General features: G+C 41.0%; 2 protein-coding genes and 3 non-coding genes across 5 annotated transcripts; 2 read left to right on the forward strand and 3 right to left on the reverse strand.

Moving 5' to 3' along the window:
- The first annotated feature begins 598 nt into the window (after window positions 1–598).
- Window positions 599–672, forward strand: Trnai-aau. The gene has a single exon. It is a non-coding gene; the product is annotated as a tRNA-Ile (tRNA).
- Window positions 673–3,110: 2,438 nt separating this feature from the next.
- Trnat-agu lies at window positions 3,111–3,184 on the reverse strand. Its single transcript has one exon. It is a non-coding gene; the product is annotated as a tRNA-Thr (tRNA).
- A 3,011-nt stretch (window positions 3,185–6,195) lies between these two features.
- On the reverse strand, window positions 6,196–6,267 carry Trnah-gug. The gene has a single exon. It is a non-coding gene; the product is annotated as a tRNA-His (tRNA).
- Window positions 6,268–11,382: 5,115 nt separating this feature from the next.
- Window positions 11,383–11,769, reverse strand: LOC105997014 (histone H2A type 1-H-like). Its single transcript, XM_013031283.1, has one exon. It carries the CDS (start codon window positions 11,767–11,769, stop codon window positions 11,383–11,385), a length of 387 nt encoding a protein of 128 aa, XP_012886737.1.
- A 281-nt stretch (window positions 11,770–12,050) lies between these two features.
- LOC105997010 (histone H2B type 1-H) lies at window positions 12,051–12,508 on the forward strand. The gene has a single exon (XM_013031279.1). The coding sequence runs from the start codon at window positions 12,081–12,083 to the stop codon at window positions 12,459–12,461; it is 381 nt and encodes a 126-aa protein (XP_012886733.1). The 5' UTR covers window positions 12,051–12,080; the 3' UTR covers window positions 12,462–12,508.
- The last annotated feature ends 568 nt before the right edge of the window (window positions 12,509–13,076 follow it).

Here is a 13,076-nt window from a genome sequence, read left to right on the forward strand (position 1 = left end):
TCGATTTTGGACGTCTTGATTCTTTCTGGAATGGAAAGAGGCTCTTGGGTGCTTTCTCCCCGGTGGGCCTCAGTCGGCCCTCGGGCGTCACCAAGCGCCCGTGAGCGGAACTGCAGCCGAGAGCCCGATTTTTTTCTAAGTTAGTTGCTGCCGGCTTAGTGGTGTTGGCCTTAGAAACCCTGCTAGGCCAGACAGAGAGGGCGCGGGTTCCCCGGGACCCCGGGAAGAGCAGGCCCGCCGGCCTGGGCTCAAAGAGCGGAGCGGAGTCCGCGCCCCGTGCGCAGGAGCCTAGTCCTCCGAGCCTGCGGCTCCGTGAACGATTCACCGTCTGGGGCTCGCTCCCGCTCCCCTCCTACGGGAGGAGGGCATCAGCTCCGGGACATCGTTCTAAGGGTTTTCGGATCAGAAATAGCAGTTTGGGAGAAAAATCGGTTTTCCTGGGAAAAGCAGGTTTTACTCGGGGGAGGGAGGGTGCTAGTGGGAAATTGTGTTTTTCCTTTTCTTAAAAAAGTTTTTATGAAAAAAAAGGCACAAATCCCAAGTATTAATTACATATCTCTTTAAAGTAGATGAGAGAAAAGGGAGGCCTTCGCAGAGCGGCCGGTTAGCTCAGTTGGTTAGAGCGTGGTGCTAATAACGCCAAGGTCGCGGGTTCGATCCCCGTACGGGCCACGGGTGAAACATTTTTCTCCAGACATTTACTATGTGGTAACTGATTATTTTCAAATACAGAGGGCTGTTTAATTAGAACCATACTTGTATTCGCTTAGAATTGTTTGATTTCCAAGTTAAAAATTTGTTTTGGAAAAAAATACAGCCTACTCTGTAAAGAAAATCAACTGTGCTGGGGTATTGTGCGTTTAAGGAAGGGAAAAATAGGAAGAATTAGTGGAACTCATTTCGGGAAAAAAGTTAAGGCAAAACTTTTGAAATAGTTTAAGCTTTTGAAAAACAACATTCTTTGTACTAATAGAAAGTTCAGATAAATAGATTATGTGGGTAGCATTGCAATAGGCTCTGCTTGTGTTTAGCTTTTGGTCATGTTCTTGGCATTGCTGTCCACTGAACTTCAGACCTGTAGCCACAAATGCTTCATAGCAAATGGATCAATGGTTCACCTGTCAGGTTATAGTTGAATGATATCTTCCACTCTACATTTAATGGACCATTTAAAATTTGGCTAATTTTTTTGAACAAAGATAAAAGCATTAAGTTTGGAATTTAGATGACGAAAAATGGGTGCATGGAAGGAGAATAGAAGAGAGCCTTTAGAATTAATTGCTTTGGGGTCTAAAGGCCTCAATGTCCTTGTTTTGCCTTGTCCTGTCCTGTCCTGTCTTTTTCTTGGAGTCTTGCTACTTGAATTTCCATAGTGCCTAACTTACATCTTCTCTACTATTTCCCTCTTTTATTTGGCCTCCTAACATGTTTTTACATTTCAAAAATAGTGACTGGCTCAAAGTCAATGTCTAAAACAAATAATACTAATAACAAAAAGGAATACTTCCATTATATACTTACAGATTTACAGGTATAATATAATACACTTACAGATTATAAGTAATGTATTATGCTATACCTATAGAGTTAAGGGATAGGAAGGATTTGACAGGCTGTTGCTGACTTTGACCAAAAAAGGGCCTTATTATTATTTTGGTGCTGAGACTAGAGAGTATACAAATAAATATTTTTAGAGATTAAAGCCATTCTAGTATTTTTAGTGTAAGAGCTATTTCCAAGATTGTGGACCCAATTAACTTTAGATAGGTAAATATGTGCCAACAGAATTGCTCAGGGTTCTCTTATATATGGGAAATTCCCATGAGGTATAAATCTGTGTTTTTTAAATACTTAAGGGAAGTTATTGCTCCTTTTCCTGCTTTGCTGTATAAGATGAATAAGATTTTGTTATTATTTAGTCATTTCCTTATATACATGTAAATATACAGCTTAAAGAAGCTATAAATAGGTGAATGCTAAGCCAGTAAGTTGTGCTGGTTTTTCTATTGATATATTCTTTTTGTTTGGCAGGCTTATTTTTATTTCCCCAGCATGTGCTTATTGAATAGAGTTCTGGAAATGCTGCATAAGTAGAATGGTATGGGCTTAAAGTCATTGAAGAGATCTGTGCCCCCCAAAACTTTGCATGATATTTTCCCATGAGGCTTGGAATTAAACTTTCTTTTTTGAGGACCAAGCACTGTGGTTGCAAGGACTTTCAGAGAAGCATCAACATAAACCAAATAACTATACTGGATGAAAAATAATTGAAAGGTTAATTATTATTATTAGTAGTAGTAAATTTTTATTGTTGTTGTAAGATGATGTACAGGCATTATAGTTACATAAGTCAGGTGATGAGTGCATTTCTTTTTGGACAATGTCACCCCTTCCCTTGCTCTCTCTCAGTTTTTACCTCTTGTTCCCACCCACAAGTTGTATAGTTCATTTTCAATGTAGGGTCTAGTAAGTACCACTGCTGCATTTGTTCACCCTTTGTCACTTCATTTTTTACTCTCCCAAAGAAAGATAAACAACCAAGACAAAAAGTTTAGTTATTGTTTATAATTGTCAAAAGCAAATGACCTAATGAAAATTCCTAACAAGAATAATGACACTACTTTGGGGCTTTTGGCTTTTCTATGGCATATAAAGCAACATAGTAAAACCAAACCAAAATTCTTAGGGTTTTCAAAACCAGAATGAAGAGGATTGAAATTTTACCAATCTTCTTTGTTCTAGAAAGTAAAAGAATCTATTCGAAAGCAAATGGCACAACATATATTCTTTGATACTGATGATGAAACCCATCATTTAGCTGATAATATTGACTATCAGGGGTTAAGATTGGAGTTTGAAATTTTAGGACAGAATTTGAAATGTTACTCTATCACATAATACAAGATAATTTTATGAAACCAACATAACTTTGTTATTAACTGCAGAAACTTGACCCATTTTACTTTCACTTTAACATTCAATAAGGTACATACCTAGCAAGAAAGTCTTCATAACTGAACAAGAGATTTTAGCCATTTTTAACTTTCTCCAAGTATCTTTGATATATTTAGTGATGATTTGATATTGAAAATACTAAAATCCCGAGGAGAAGGCCCCGCTGGGATTCGAACCCAGGATCTCCTGTTTACTAGACAGGCGCTTTGACCAGCTAAGCCACAGGGCCCCCTCTCATACTCATATTCAGTTATATCATATATAAATGTAACACTTAGGTAAAATGTACCAATTTGCTAGAACTTTACTTGATTTTGTGTCAAAGAAAATGCAATATGTTTTCAAATTTGTACCAAAAGTAAAAGAAGCCCCAGCATTTAAAAACCATTTCTTAAATACAAGGTTTAAAAGTGGTTTCAAATTAAAAGCGAAATTTCTGTTATGGTGACTATCGCCCCCTAGAGGAAATAATGTATATTGCCATATACTTTAAACGTAAAAATTCATTTTGTCTTCAAATGTTACTTCTGTGTTTTAGATACTTCTCTAGGTATTGGATATAAAACAGCAAGACAGAAAAGCTTTCCTCCACTATAGAGTTTTTGTTCTGCAAGGAAAGAAAAGGCAAGTCCAAACAAAGGGAAACATCCAAGACAAGCAAGGAATATAAAAACTCATGTCTTTACACTGGATTATAGAGTACATTGCCCATTTCCCAATTTTCTGTTCTTGAGAAATCTCATCATGCTTTCTTCTATTTTAACTGTTTCTCAAGAACGCAGGTCTAGACCCAGACTCAGGCCCAGGCCTGGACACACTGCTAAAGAGGCCATCCACAGTCACCCTGATTCCATTTATTCCCACCATGCTTTGTGAGACCCCATCTTTTAAGGACAGCTTTGGCTTCAACAGGAGATCTGCTGCTTAATTAAGCTTGGAGTTCCACAGCATAGAATATCTTTATTTTTGTCATAGTCTTGTTCTGTGCTTTGGCCCTCTGGGTTAAGTCATACTTCTTGTCAAAACTTGCAAAACTGAGTAAAAATGAAGAGAAAGAAATGAGTGAGGCAAAATGTGATTACTATTACAGCAAGCTGTCAGAACCCCTAATTTGGATATGGTGAAGGAGACATTTTGGGCAGTCACAAGACTGCTAACCTGAGGTTTCATTTTGATTTTATGAATGTAGAAAGGGTGGTGGTATGTTTAGAGGAATGCACTTTAGCTTGTTAGTAGATGAGACCAATATTTTGAAATGCTTAAGTACCTGGCTATGCTTTGATGGAGGAGAATGAAGGTGAATGTTTTTATTGAACACCTACAAAATGCAAGCAACATAATGAAAGAGGAAACATCACTTAGGAGTTCTTGTGAAAGGTTCTTGGTAGATATACTTCCCTCTGGTCACTGGCCAGCAATTTCTTCTTACTCTAAACCGTATGTAATCTACTTGCTGTTCATTCTTCCTGCTAACTACTATTAATTCCTCCAGTTATTCCTTTCCTTACTTTTCTAATTTGTTCATTGTCTATCACTTTGATTCTATGTAGTTTTGCAAAGTCAAGACTTGTGTATATATTTAAAATTTGTACAGATGGCATGTGATATATAACATCTCTTAAAAATACAAGTTGTCCTTGTTAGCATTATGCATAATGCTTATAGTCATTACCTGAGTTATGAAATGATAGGCCCTCTGCATAATACATTAATAACAATAAAATTATTCAAAAAATACATGTTGAGACCAAGTATGGTGGTCATACCTGTGGTCCCGGATACTTGGAAAGTGAAGTAGGAGGGTCACTGCTCAAGATCACCTTTGGCAAAGGTAGTGTGACACTCTGGAAAAACTAAAAGCAAAAGGATTCAGGGTGTGGTTCAACTAGAATGGTAGTGGTTTAGCACATTTGAGGATTCTATACCTCTTATCCTTGAGCCAGGGTGCCTAAGTTTCTGCCACTCAGCCAGTAATACCTAGGAAGAGCTGATCCTTTAGGCTTAATACATGTTTGGTTTCTGTCCCTTTGTTTCATGTAAAACCAAACTGAGATTAGACTGTACATCAGAGAAAAGCCTGGGCTAGAATGGGATACAAATGAATGTGAATAATTACTATGGGTGCTGTAAAGCACTGGGAAGCTGTCTTGAGCTTGAGCAACAGTACAAGACATCTCAGATCACTAACAACATTTTGGAAGCTTTGCTGGCACACATCATGTAAAGCAGACTGTTAGAGAAGATATTGGGGCTATTTTAGTCCCCCAAAGGGAAGAAACCTTCAGGTTAAAACTTCTAATAAGTGACTATAAACAAAAACAGAAGCTAGCATTTTTGGAACCCTAACGATCCCCAAGGTTGACAATTGATGAGGCCCCACTTAGGTGTTGTCCGGGTGTTATATCGCAGAACTGGATTCATGCAAGCTCCTTTGGGATGTTTGTTCTTCCAGCCTCACAGTGGTCCCCAGGTAGCACCAACTGTCTACTAGTATTTTCTAGCCACCCCAGGCGGTCTCTCCTCTCTGCCCTCCTCACAGTCTGCTTGTTTGAAACTGAAGGTTCTAAAAATAGGTGCTATTCTTCTCAGTCATGGTGACCCTAACTGCTCCCCCCCAAAAAAAGTCCTCCAACTTTTTTCCAGGTTTAAGTTTATAATTCCTTCCTTCTCTCTCCTTTCTTTCCTTCCCCCCTTTTCTCTCTTTCTTTCTCTTTCTCCTCGTTCTCTCTCTCCTTCCTTCCTTTCTTCCTTCCTTTCTCTTTCTCTCCTTCCTTCCTTCTTTCTTCCTTCCTTTCTTCCTTTTCTTTCCTTCTTTCTTAGGCCAGCCCAGTAATGGGTGACTAATAATCTATCCTCTAGAGCTGGGGGTGTGCTCAAGTAGTAGAACACCCAGCTGGCAAGCATCGGCTCTCTGTGATCATCTATTTCCCAGGAAAATGTACTTAAAACAACCCAAAAGTATTTCTTGTGTTTTAAGAACAATGCTATGTAAATCTAAATCTGCTTTTGAACAGCCTTTTTTTTTTTCTTCACGTTCATAGTGTTTAAAGGGAAAATCTCAGCTTTCTTGTTTTGTGCCACCTTGAAATCAGGACCTTGTTTTTGCTTTCACTTCATTGCTTACAGTTGGTGCTGGAGTCATGTCACCAGCTCTGGTAAATTGCTGGTTGATTGAATTGCTAGTTGATTGAAGTGTCGCTCTCTTCTCAAAACAGAAAAGCTCCAGTAGGCTGATGCTACTGCCGTGACTCGGATTCGAACCGAGGTTGCTGCGGCCACAACGCAGAGTACTAACCACTATACGATCACGGCACGCCACCGGGAGCTACCTGCCTCTGGGACCTTCCTTGGCTTACTTCACAAGAATGCGTCCCGTGTCATTCAAAGAACGGCGCTTTGTCTTCGTCAATGACCCCACCACGGCGCTCCAGCCCCCCTCCTCCCCTCGGGAGTTTGCAGGTGAAAGGGCACAAGAGTTCAATTGTTACAAGGAATTTTCCGAACCTGCCTGGCTGCTGTCTGATTTGGGAACATTTGAAAACTCCCTGCTCTCCTTTCGGGCACACACTGCGCATGTCTCTTGCTCTGACTTACAAAGTTACATCTTATACATATCCAATGATTTCTGATCGCTTTCCTTAAAGTATACTAGAATGAAAATTTTTAGAATTAAGTTTTTGTATAGTTCTTTTACAAATTAAAATGAGCAAATGTCTGAATTTCATGTCCACATTATGCAGAGGAACAGGAACAGGAAACAGGGAAACAATCACAGAAATAAAACATTATTTTTGGTTAAAAAAACAAAGAAGAATTTTGGTAGCGTAATGGAGGGCTTGGTGTGTGTGTGTGTGTGTGTGTGTGATTTTAGCCAAACTGGTTAGAATCTCCAGTAGCTTGGCGTGAATCTGGCATCTCAACACGAACTAGAAGTGTCTTTGTTTTCAGGACACGGAGGCTGCCTCCTGGCCAAGAGATCGGTGAGGTGCGGATATGGGGCATCCGGACTCAGAGGCCAGAAAGTGCACGACATCTAGGGGCGCCCAGACCTTGAATTTTCCTTCTCTCTCTTCATCTAGGTTGGTATAAAAGATGTGAAAACATTCTGTTACCGTGGCCCCCAGAGCTCTGCGGGTGTATCGACACACCTTCTAGGGCTAAGGTGAGGAACGTCCTTTGCTCTCAATTCAGGACCATTTTGTAAATGCGCGTTACCAGGTGAAACTTGGTTCTGCTTCAGACTCTTGCTCATCAGGGAGGCCTTGTCCGATTCCTTCCCTCCCCATAAAATCCTTTCCGTTCTAGGTCATATTTCTTTCGTTTCTATCCTTCTCTGCTTACTCTTCTCCCCTCCCCTTAGGTCTTGGGGGCGTGACTTGGTGGAGCTTAAATGCAAAGCCCTGAAAACTAAGAAGAAAAAACAAGGAAACCTTTCAGACCACAGAGAAAAGAAATGTTGCAAGAAGTAAGAAAATGTAAGCTGCTTCTCTGTCTCACGTCTGTTCGAAACAGATCTCTTTCCTTCTCTGGCTCCATTTAGAAGGCTTCTATAGGGCTGAGGATATAGAGATGAATGTTAGAGTGCTTGCCTCCCACAGATAAGGCTCTAGGTTCAGTCCCCAAGCCTCCTGTGAATAAACTGTTTTTGGCAGTTGGGTTGATCTCCATGAACTTCTCTTTAAGAGAGAAAAGCTGCATCTTTGGTGTTCCACAGGCCTAGAAATAACCTTTTGTGCTTATTTTTGAAGGCCTGAGAATTTTCTCTGACACACTCACTACAGTGATTTTGAGAAGGATGAGAGGTTTCAAACCCCGCCCCCCATGGATTTCTATTTTCAAAATGGTGGAGATTCAAGGAATGAGACAAAAGATGAATATAGTTGTAAGGGGTATTTTCATTGCCTTAAATAGAGTGTTTTTTATTTTTTATTTTTTAAAGCAATAGAAGAACAGCACTTCATGTGGGGGCAATTTTCTGTTCCTACCCAGCTAATGGTGACAGCTATTGTAAAAAACGAATTTTTTCTATCCAAGAAATTGTAAAGAAGGAATGATGCTGTAGCATTGCTGTAGCATCTCACACTGCAAAAGTGAATGGGCACAGTGTATAACATATACTTTGTTAATACGGAACAGGCATTAAGTGTCAGGGCCATTTCAGGTATCCACAGATGGCATATTGAAATATATGCCCTGTGAATCAGGGAGTGACTACTGCATTTTCATAATTGTAACAAGTTTAAGAACCTGATTTATAAAAGTAAATGGCAAGTTTGGGTTGTGGTGGGGTAGATCTGTAATCCAAGCACTGCTTAGGCAGGGACAGGAACATTGTAAATTTGAGGCCAGCCTTAGTTATGTAATGAGAGGCTTTCTCACCTTCTAAATCACGCTATTCAGCCCCCCCATCAGAAAAAAAAAAGGTAAATGACATTGGATGGTATAATGGAGGTTAGAAATAAAGGAATATGCTATTGGTAGAAATGAATTATAGAAACTGATGAATGAATAGGGATTAATCAAGGAATGATTGGCCAAACAATGTGGGCCAAGGAAATAGCAAATATAAAGTCACTGGAGTACCAGATCAAATCAAGCAAGCTAATTCCTGTATACACTTTGTTGTTCTAATCTAATTTTTATTAATACATGTTGCAGCCTGCTGTGTGCCCCTTAATCTGCTCCGACAGAGACCAGACCTTGGAATTGAGGTTTTCAGTACCAGGGGACCTGTAGCCTTCTGGCAGCTTTAGATCCTAAGGTTCCATTCATCAAGGTTTTTAGTGGTTGCATGTAGGGAAGTATGGGCAGAAAGTAAGGTACAAGCTTCAACAAGTAACAATATTTTGTGTACAAGTGGTAGATGACTTCCTCATCTTGAGATCTAGAGCTAAACAATAAACAGGTCACAATTTGCATAAATCTTAGCATACCGCCAGGCTCTGTGGCAGTTTAGGGTGGAATTAGCCCACACCCAGTTTAGAAATCCAAATTCCTGTTGGGTCAGGACTGATTGACCTTTCCAGGAAACTCTCAGCAATTTGAGAATATGTTGGGGGAAGGCCTTCCAAGTTCCCAATCCTTTTGGGTCTCACAGCTTGGCTTTTCAGGCCCTCACAAAGTTTCAAATAAAATGTAAAACAGTACTTTGTTTTAAAATATAAATTCAATAGTTCTACTATGAATGTAGTAAGATTAAAATTTTTTTTGGGGGGGGACCAGTAAAGTACTGGGGTTTGAATTCAGGGCCTGGGCACTATCCCTTAACTATTTCTCTTAAGGCAGATACAAAATTATATTCTTTTGTCATTAGCCAAGTAAGTACCTCATTGTCATAACCACATATATTTCCCATATTGTCATTACTAAGTACTATAATCTTTTTTTTAACATAACACTTTTTACTTTATAATAAGTACTATAATCTTGAATTTTTCTGGCGTATAAACCTTTACATATTTTTTATTGACATTTTTAATGAGTTTATTTTCCTTTTCCTTTTTGTTTATGTAGTACTGAGGAATTGAACCTTGGGCCTTGTGTATGCAAGGCAAGCACTCTACCACTAGGCCACATTTCCTCCCTAAACTTTCACATATCATATTTTATTTTCATTTGTTTTCTACAACCAATGCATGACAGTGACTCCATCTAGCAATAAATACGAAGATGAGCCTATAAAGGGAGAAAAAGCATGTATGCATTTTAAAATGTGTACATAAAAATTTTTGTGTTGCTAAACATCTCTATTCTAAGAAATCTTTGGTTGCATTTAGTTATTTTCTACTATTGTAAACAGTTCTTGAATAATTAAATCTAATGTTCTTTCTCACTTGCTATCCTTTAATGCAAATATAATGTGGGAGTGTCCTGCTAAAATTTTATCTGCCTTTAACATTTCCACCCAAGTTCTTATACATCTTAGACCAAAATATGAAACCAGGTAGTTAAGAGGAGAATTATATATGGGATCTATGTTAAGGTAGATTATAACCGTTGTATAGGTTTGTCTCGTACACATTTAGGGTCAGACTGAATAAATAGCACCATATTCCCCCCACCCCCCAAGTTAGAACTGGAACAATATGTACAGAAACTGTGGGAATAGATACTCATGTTATAAATGTAGCACATAAATAGTAGGAATTTAATATCATTTTCATACTTTGTTTAAAGGCTCACTGTCTTTGAAGTTTAGAGTATGATGTAGAGTATGTTCTGGAGCAGGAAGTGAAACTTAGTTGGAAGAGCTTTCCTTTCCTGTTCCTTATAATAGTTTCATACTACTTTGCATTATCAGTGCTTGAGGAATCTAAAACTTTTTCAGTAATAACATATTAAAACTTTTTAGAAAGCTTTGTAGGTTTTCTCTGAAAACACATCTTGTTTATTTAAATCCTCAGATAGAAGCAATATTATCTATATATGTTAAGTTCAGTCTCACAGACATCATCATAGACAGGACTCAGAGACAGGACAGTGTTGAATCTATGATGTAGATGTGAAAGTTCACTGTTCAGTTCTCCAAGAAAGAACTTGAGGCCCAGTTGAGAGCAACTTTGCAGATAGATAGGCAACAGCTGTTAGTTCTTTCAGTGTTTGGTTCAGCTGCTAAGCTCCATCTCACCATTACCTTGTTCCCCAGGGCTGTTTTAAAGTCAGTGACCCAGACAAATGGGAACCAGCAAAAGGAGTCCAGAACATCTTTGCCTGCCAATACAGAGTTGAACATGTATGGCTGGTCTGTAGCAGTTTTGCATTTTCTGCCCAATCCTTGTCCTACCTCTCACCTCCCAAACTCTGTCTCAGCATCTACTTATAGAGAACCCAACACATGTCACTACACGTGTTTTCCCCAAGGTAGATAACCAAGGGATAGACTTATCATGTATAGGTATCTCCCTCCAAATTGAGACTCGACTGGGCAACAGCAAGTGCCTTCTCTTTCAAATTAGAATTGAAGTACCTACTTCAAAGGCTATGAAAGTGTAATACATTTTATTCAACTGAATATGCCTTTGCAAAGATGGAAATAAACCCGTGTATAGAAGACAAAGCCTTAATAAGTAGCTTGCAAATTGCTTAAATGTAGCTTGAACTTCTTAAACTTCAGAGATCTGGATGGTTACTTTCCCATATCTTACAGAACTGTTATGCCTGACCCTCGCTATGATTATAATCTTGCAGGCCTTTCAATACTGCTAATCCTATCCAGTTGGCTCCAGCTAGAGCTTCCCCACTGGGAAGCTTGCATTTACCCTTTCCTTCCTTCACCTGAAACCAATTCTCTAGGCTGTTTTAACCTGAGGCACTGGGGAACACCTTACCCAAATGTAAAGCATTTACTATAATGTAACAACTCTTTTCCTGGGTTGTAAGTGGCTCTGAAAAGAGCCTTTGTTTCCTCAGTATTTCTAACCTTGCTACTTATTTAGCCTTGTGGTGGCTCTCGGTCTTCTTGGGCAGCAGCACGGCCTGGATGTTGGGCAGGACACCGCCCTGGGCAATCGTCACCCCGCCCAACAGCTTGTTGAGCTCCTCGTCGTTGCGGATGGCCAGCTGCAGGTGTCGCGGGATGATGCGGGTCTTCTTGTTGTCGCGGGCCGCGTTGCCAGCCAGCTCGAGGATCTCGGCCGTCAGGTACTCCAGCACGGCCGCCAGGTACACCGGGGCGCCGGCGCCGACGCGCTCGGCATAGTTACCCTTACGGAGCAGCCGGTGAACTCGGCCGACGGGGAACTGGAGACCGGCCCGGGAGGAGCGGGTCTTAGCCTTGGCGCGAGCCTTGCCGCCCTGCTTCCCACGTCCAGACATAATTGACAAGAGTCCACAAAAAGCAGCAGCTGAGAAAGGTTTAAGGACCGCAGTCTTTATAGCCTTTCTTGGGCGCGAAAAAGAATGCCTGTTATTGGCTAAAGCTTTAGCTTAATTTTAACCAATAGAAATACGTCTTTGGCCTCTACGCATTTTGATTGGATAAAGCGAACCCGCTTTGACTAACCACCAATCGGACAGAGACTTCACCCTATTTACATACAGAGCTCTATGTATGGACTGTGCTTTGCTGGTAGTTATTTTTTTTGCCCGCGTTCCTCTTCTTGTCCTCAACATTGTTGTTTTTCACCATGCCTGATCCAGCCAAGTCCGCTCCAGCGCCCAAGAAGGGGTCGAAGAAGGCGGTGACCAAGGCGCAGAAGAAGGACGGCAAGAAGCGCAAGCGCAGCCGCAAGGAGAGCTACTCGGTGTACGTGTACAAGGTGCTGAAGCAGGTCCACCCGGACACCGGCATCTCATCCAAGGCCATGGGCATCATGAACTCGTTCGTGAACGACATCTTCGAGCGCATCGCGGGCGAGGCGTCGCGCCTGGCGCACTACAACAAGCGCTCGACCATCACGTCTCGGGAGATCCAGACGGCCGTGCGCCTGCTGCTGCCCGGGGAGCTGGCCAAGCACGCCGTGTCCGAGGGCACCAAGGCCGTCACCAAGTACACCAGCGCCAAGTAAGCCTAAGTGATGGAGCAGAACGACTAACCCCAAAGGCTCTTTTGAGAGCCACTTACTTTGTCAGTACTAGAGCTGTACACTACCATTTGAGTCCTTTTAGGCTGTAGAAATTGCACAAGGAGCAGGCTGCTGTGTCTTGGTTCAGAGGCCGGAAATGCTAGCGTCCGGGTGGACACAAGTGTAAAGTTAAGATTTGGGCAGGTATTTTTGAGCAGTGGGTTGGATTCCTGTCTCTGTCACACCTTTTCTCCTTTGGTGCTTTAATGGGCCTTTGTCAGTGAAGTTTGTCTTCATTGACTTCCCAAAGTGCATCCCTGCAACCTGCAATTAGTCTCAGCTTTCTATAAAGAATGCTGTGTTTAAACAAAGGCCTAGAGTCGTGGCTCAAGTGGTAGGGCACAAGCCAAGCAAGCAAACTGAGCGTGAGGCCCTGAGCTCAAATAGAAACAAAACAAAGAAAAAAGCCTTGGGAAAAGGCGTGAAGTGGGCCAAATTAGGACGCTGTTAGGTCTGGGGGATTCTTGGCAGGTGAAAGAATACCGAATCAGAATGGCAACCAAGGACGCAAAGGTTTATTTGCTTTCTGTTTAGGCGAGGAAAGGGAGCAGACACTAA

Source organism: Dipodomys ordii, unplaced genomic scaffold, assembly GCF_000151885.1.
Source record: "Dipodomys ordii isolate 6190 unplaced genomic scaffold, Dord_2.0 Scaffold138, whole genome shotgun sequence".
NCBI classification, from domain to species: Eukaryota; Metazoa; Chordata; class Mammalia; order Rodentia; family Heteromyidae; genus Dipodomys; species Dipodomys ordii.

What these genes read in the sequence shown, in the direction of transcription:
- LOC105997010 (XM_013031279.1), top strand. Translation starts at nt 12,081, where the DNA reads ATGCCTGATCCAGCCAAGTCCGCTCCAGCGCCCAAGAAGGGGTCGAAG.
- LOC105997014 (XM_013031283.1), bottom strand. Translation starts at nt 11,769, where the DNA reads ATGTCTGGACGTGGGAAGCAGGGCGGCAAGGCTCGCGCCAAGGCTAAG.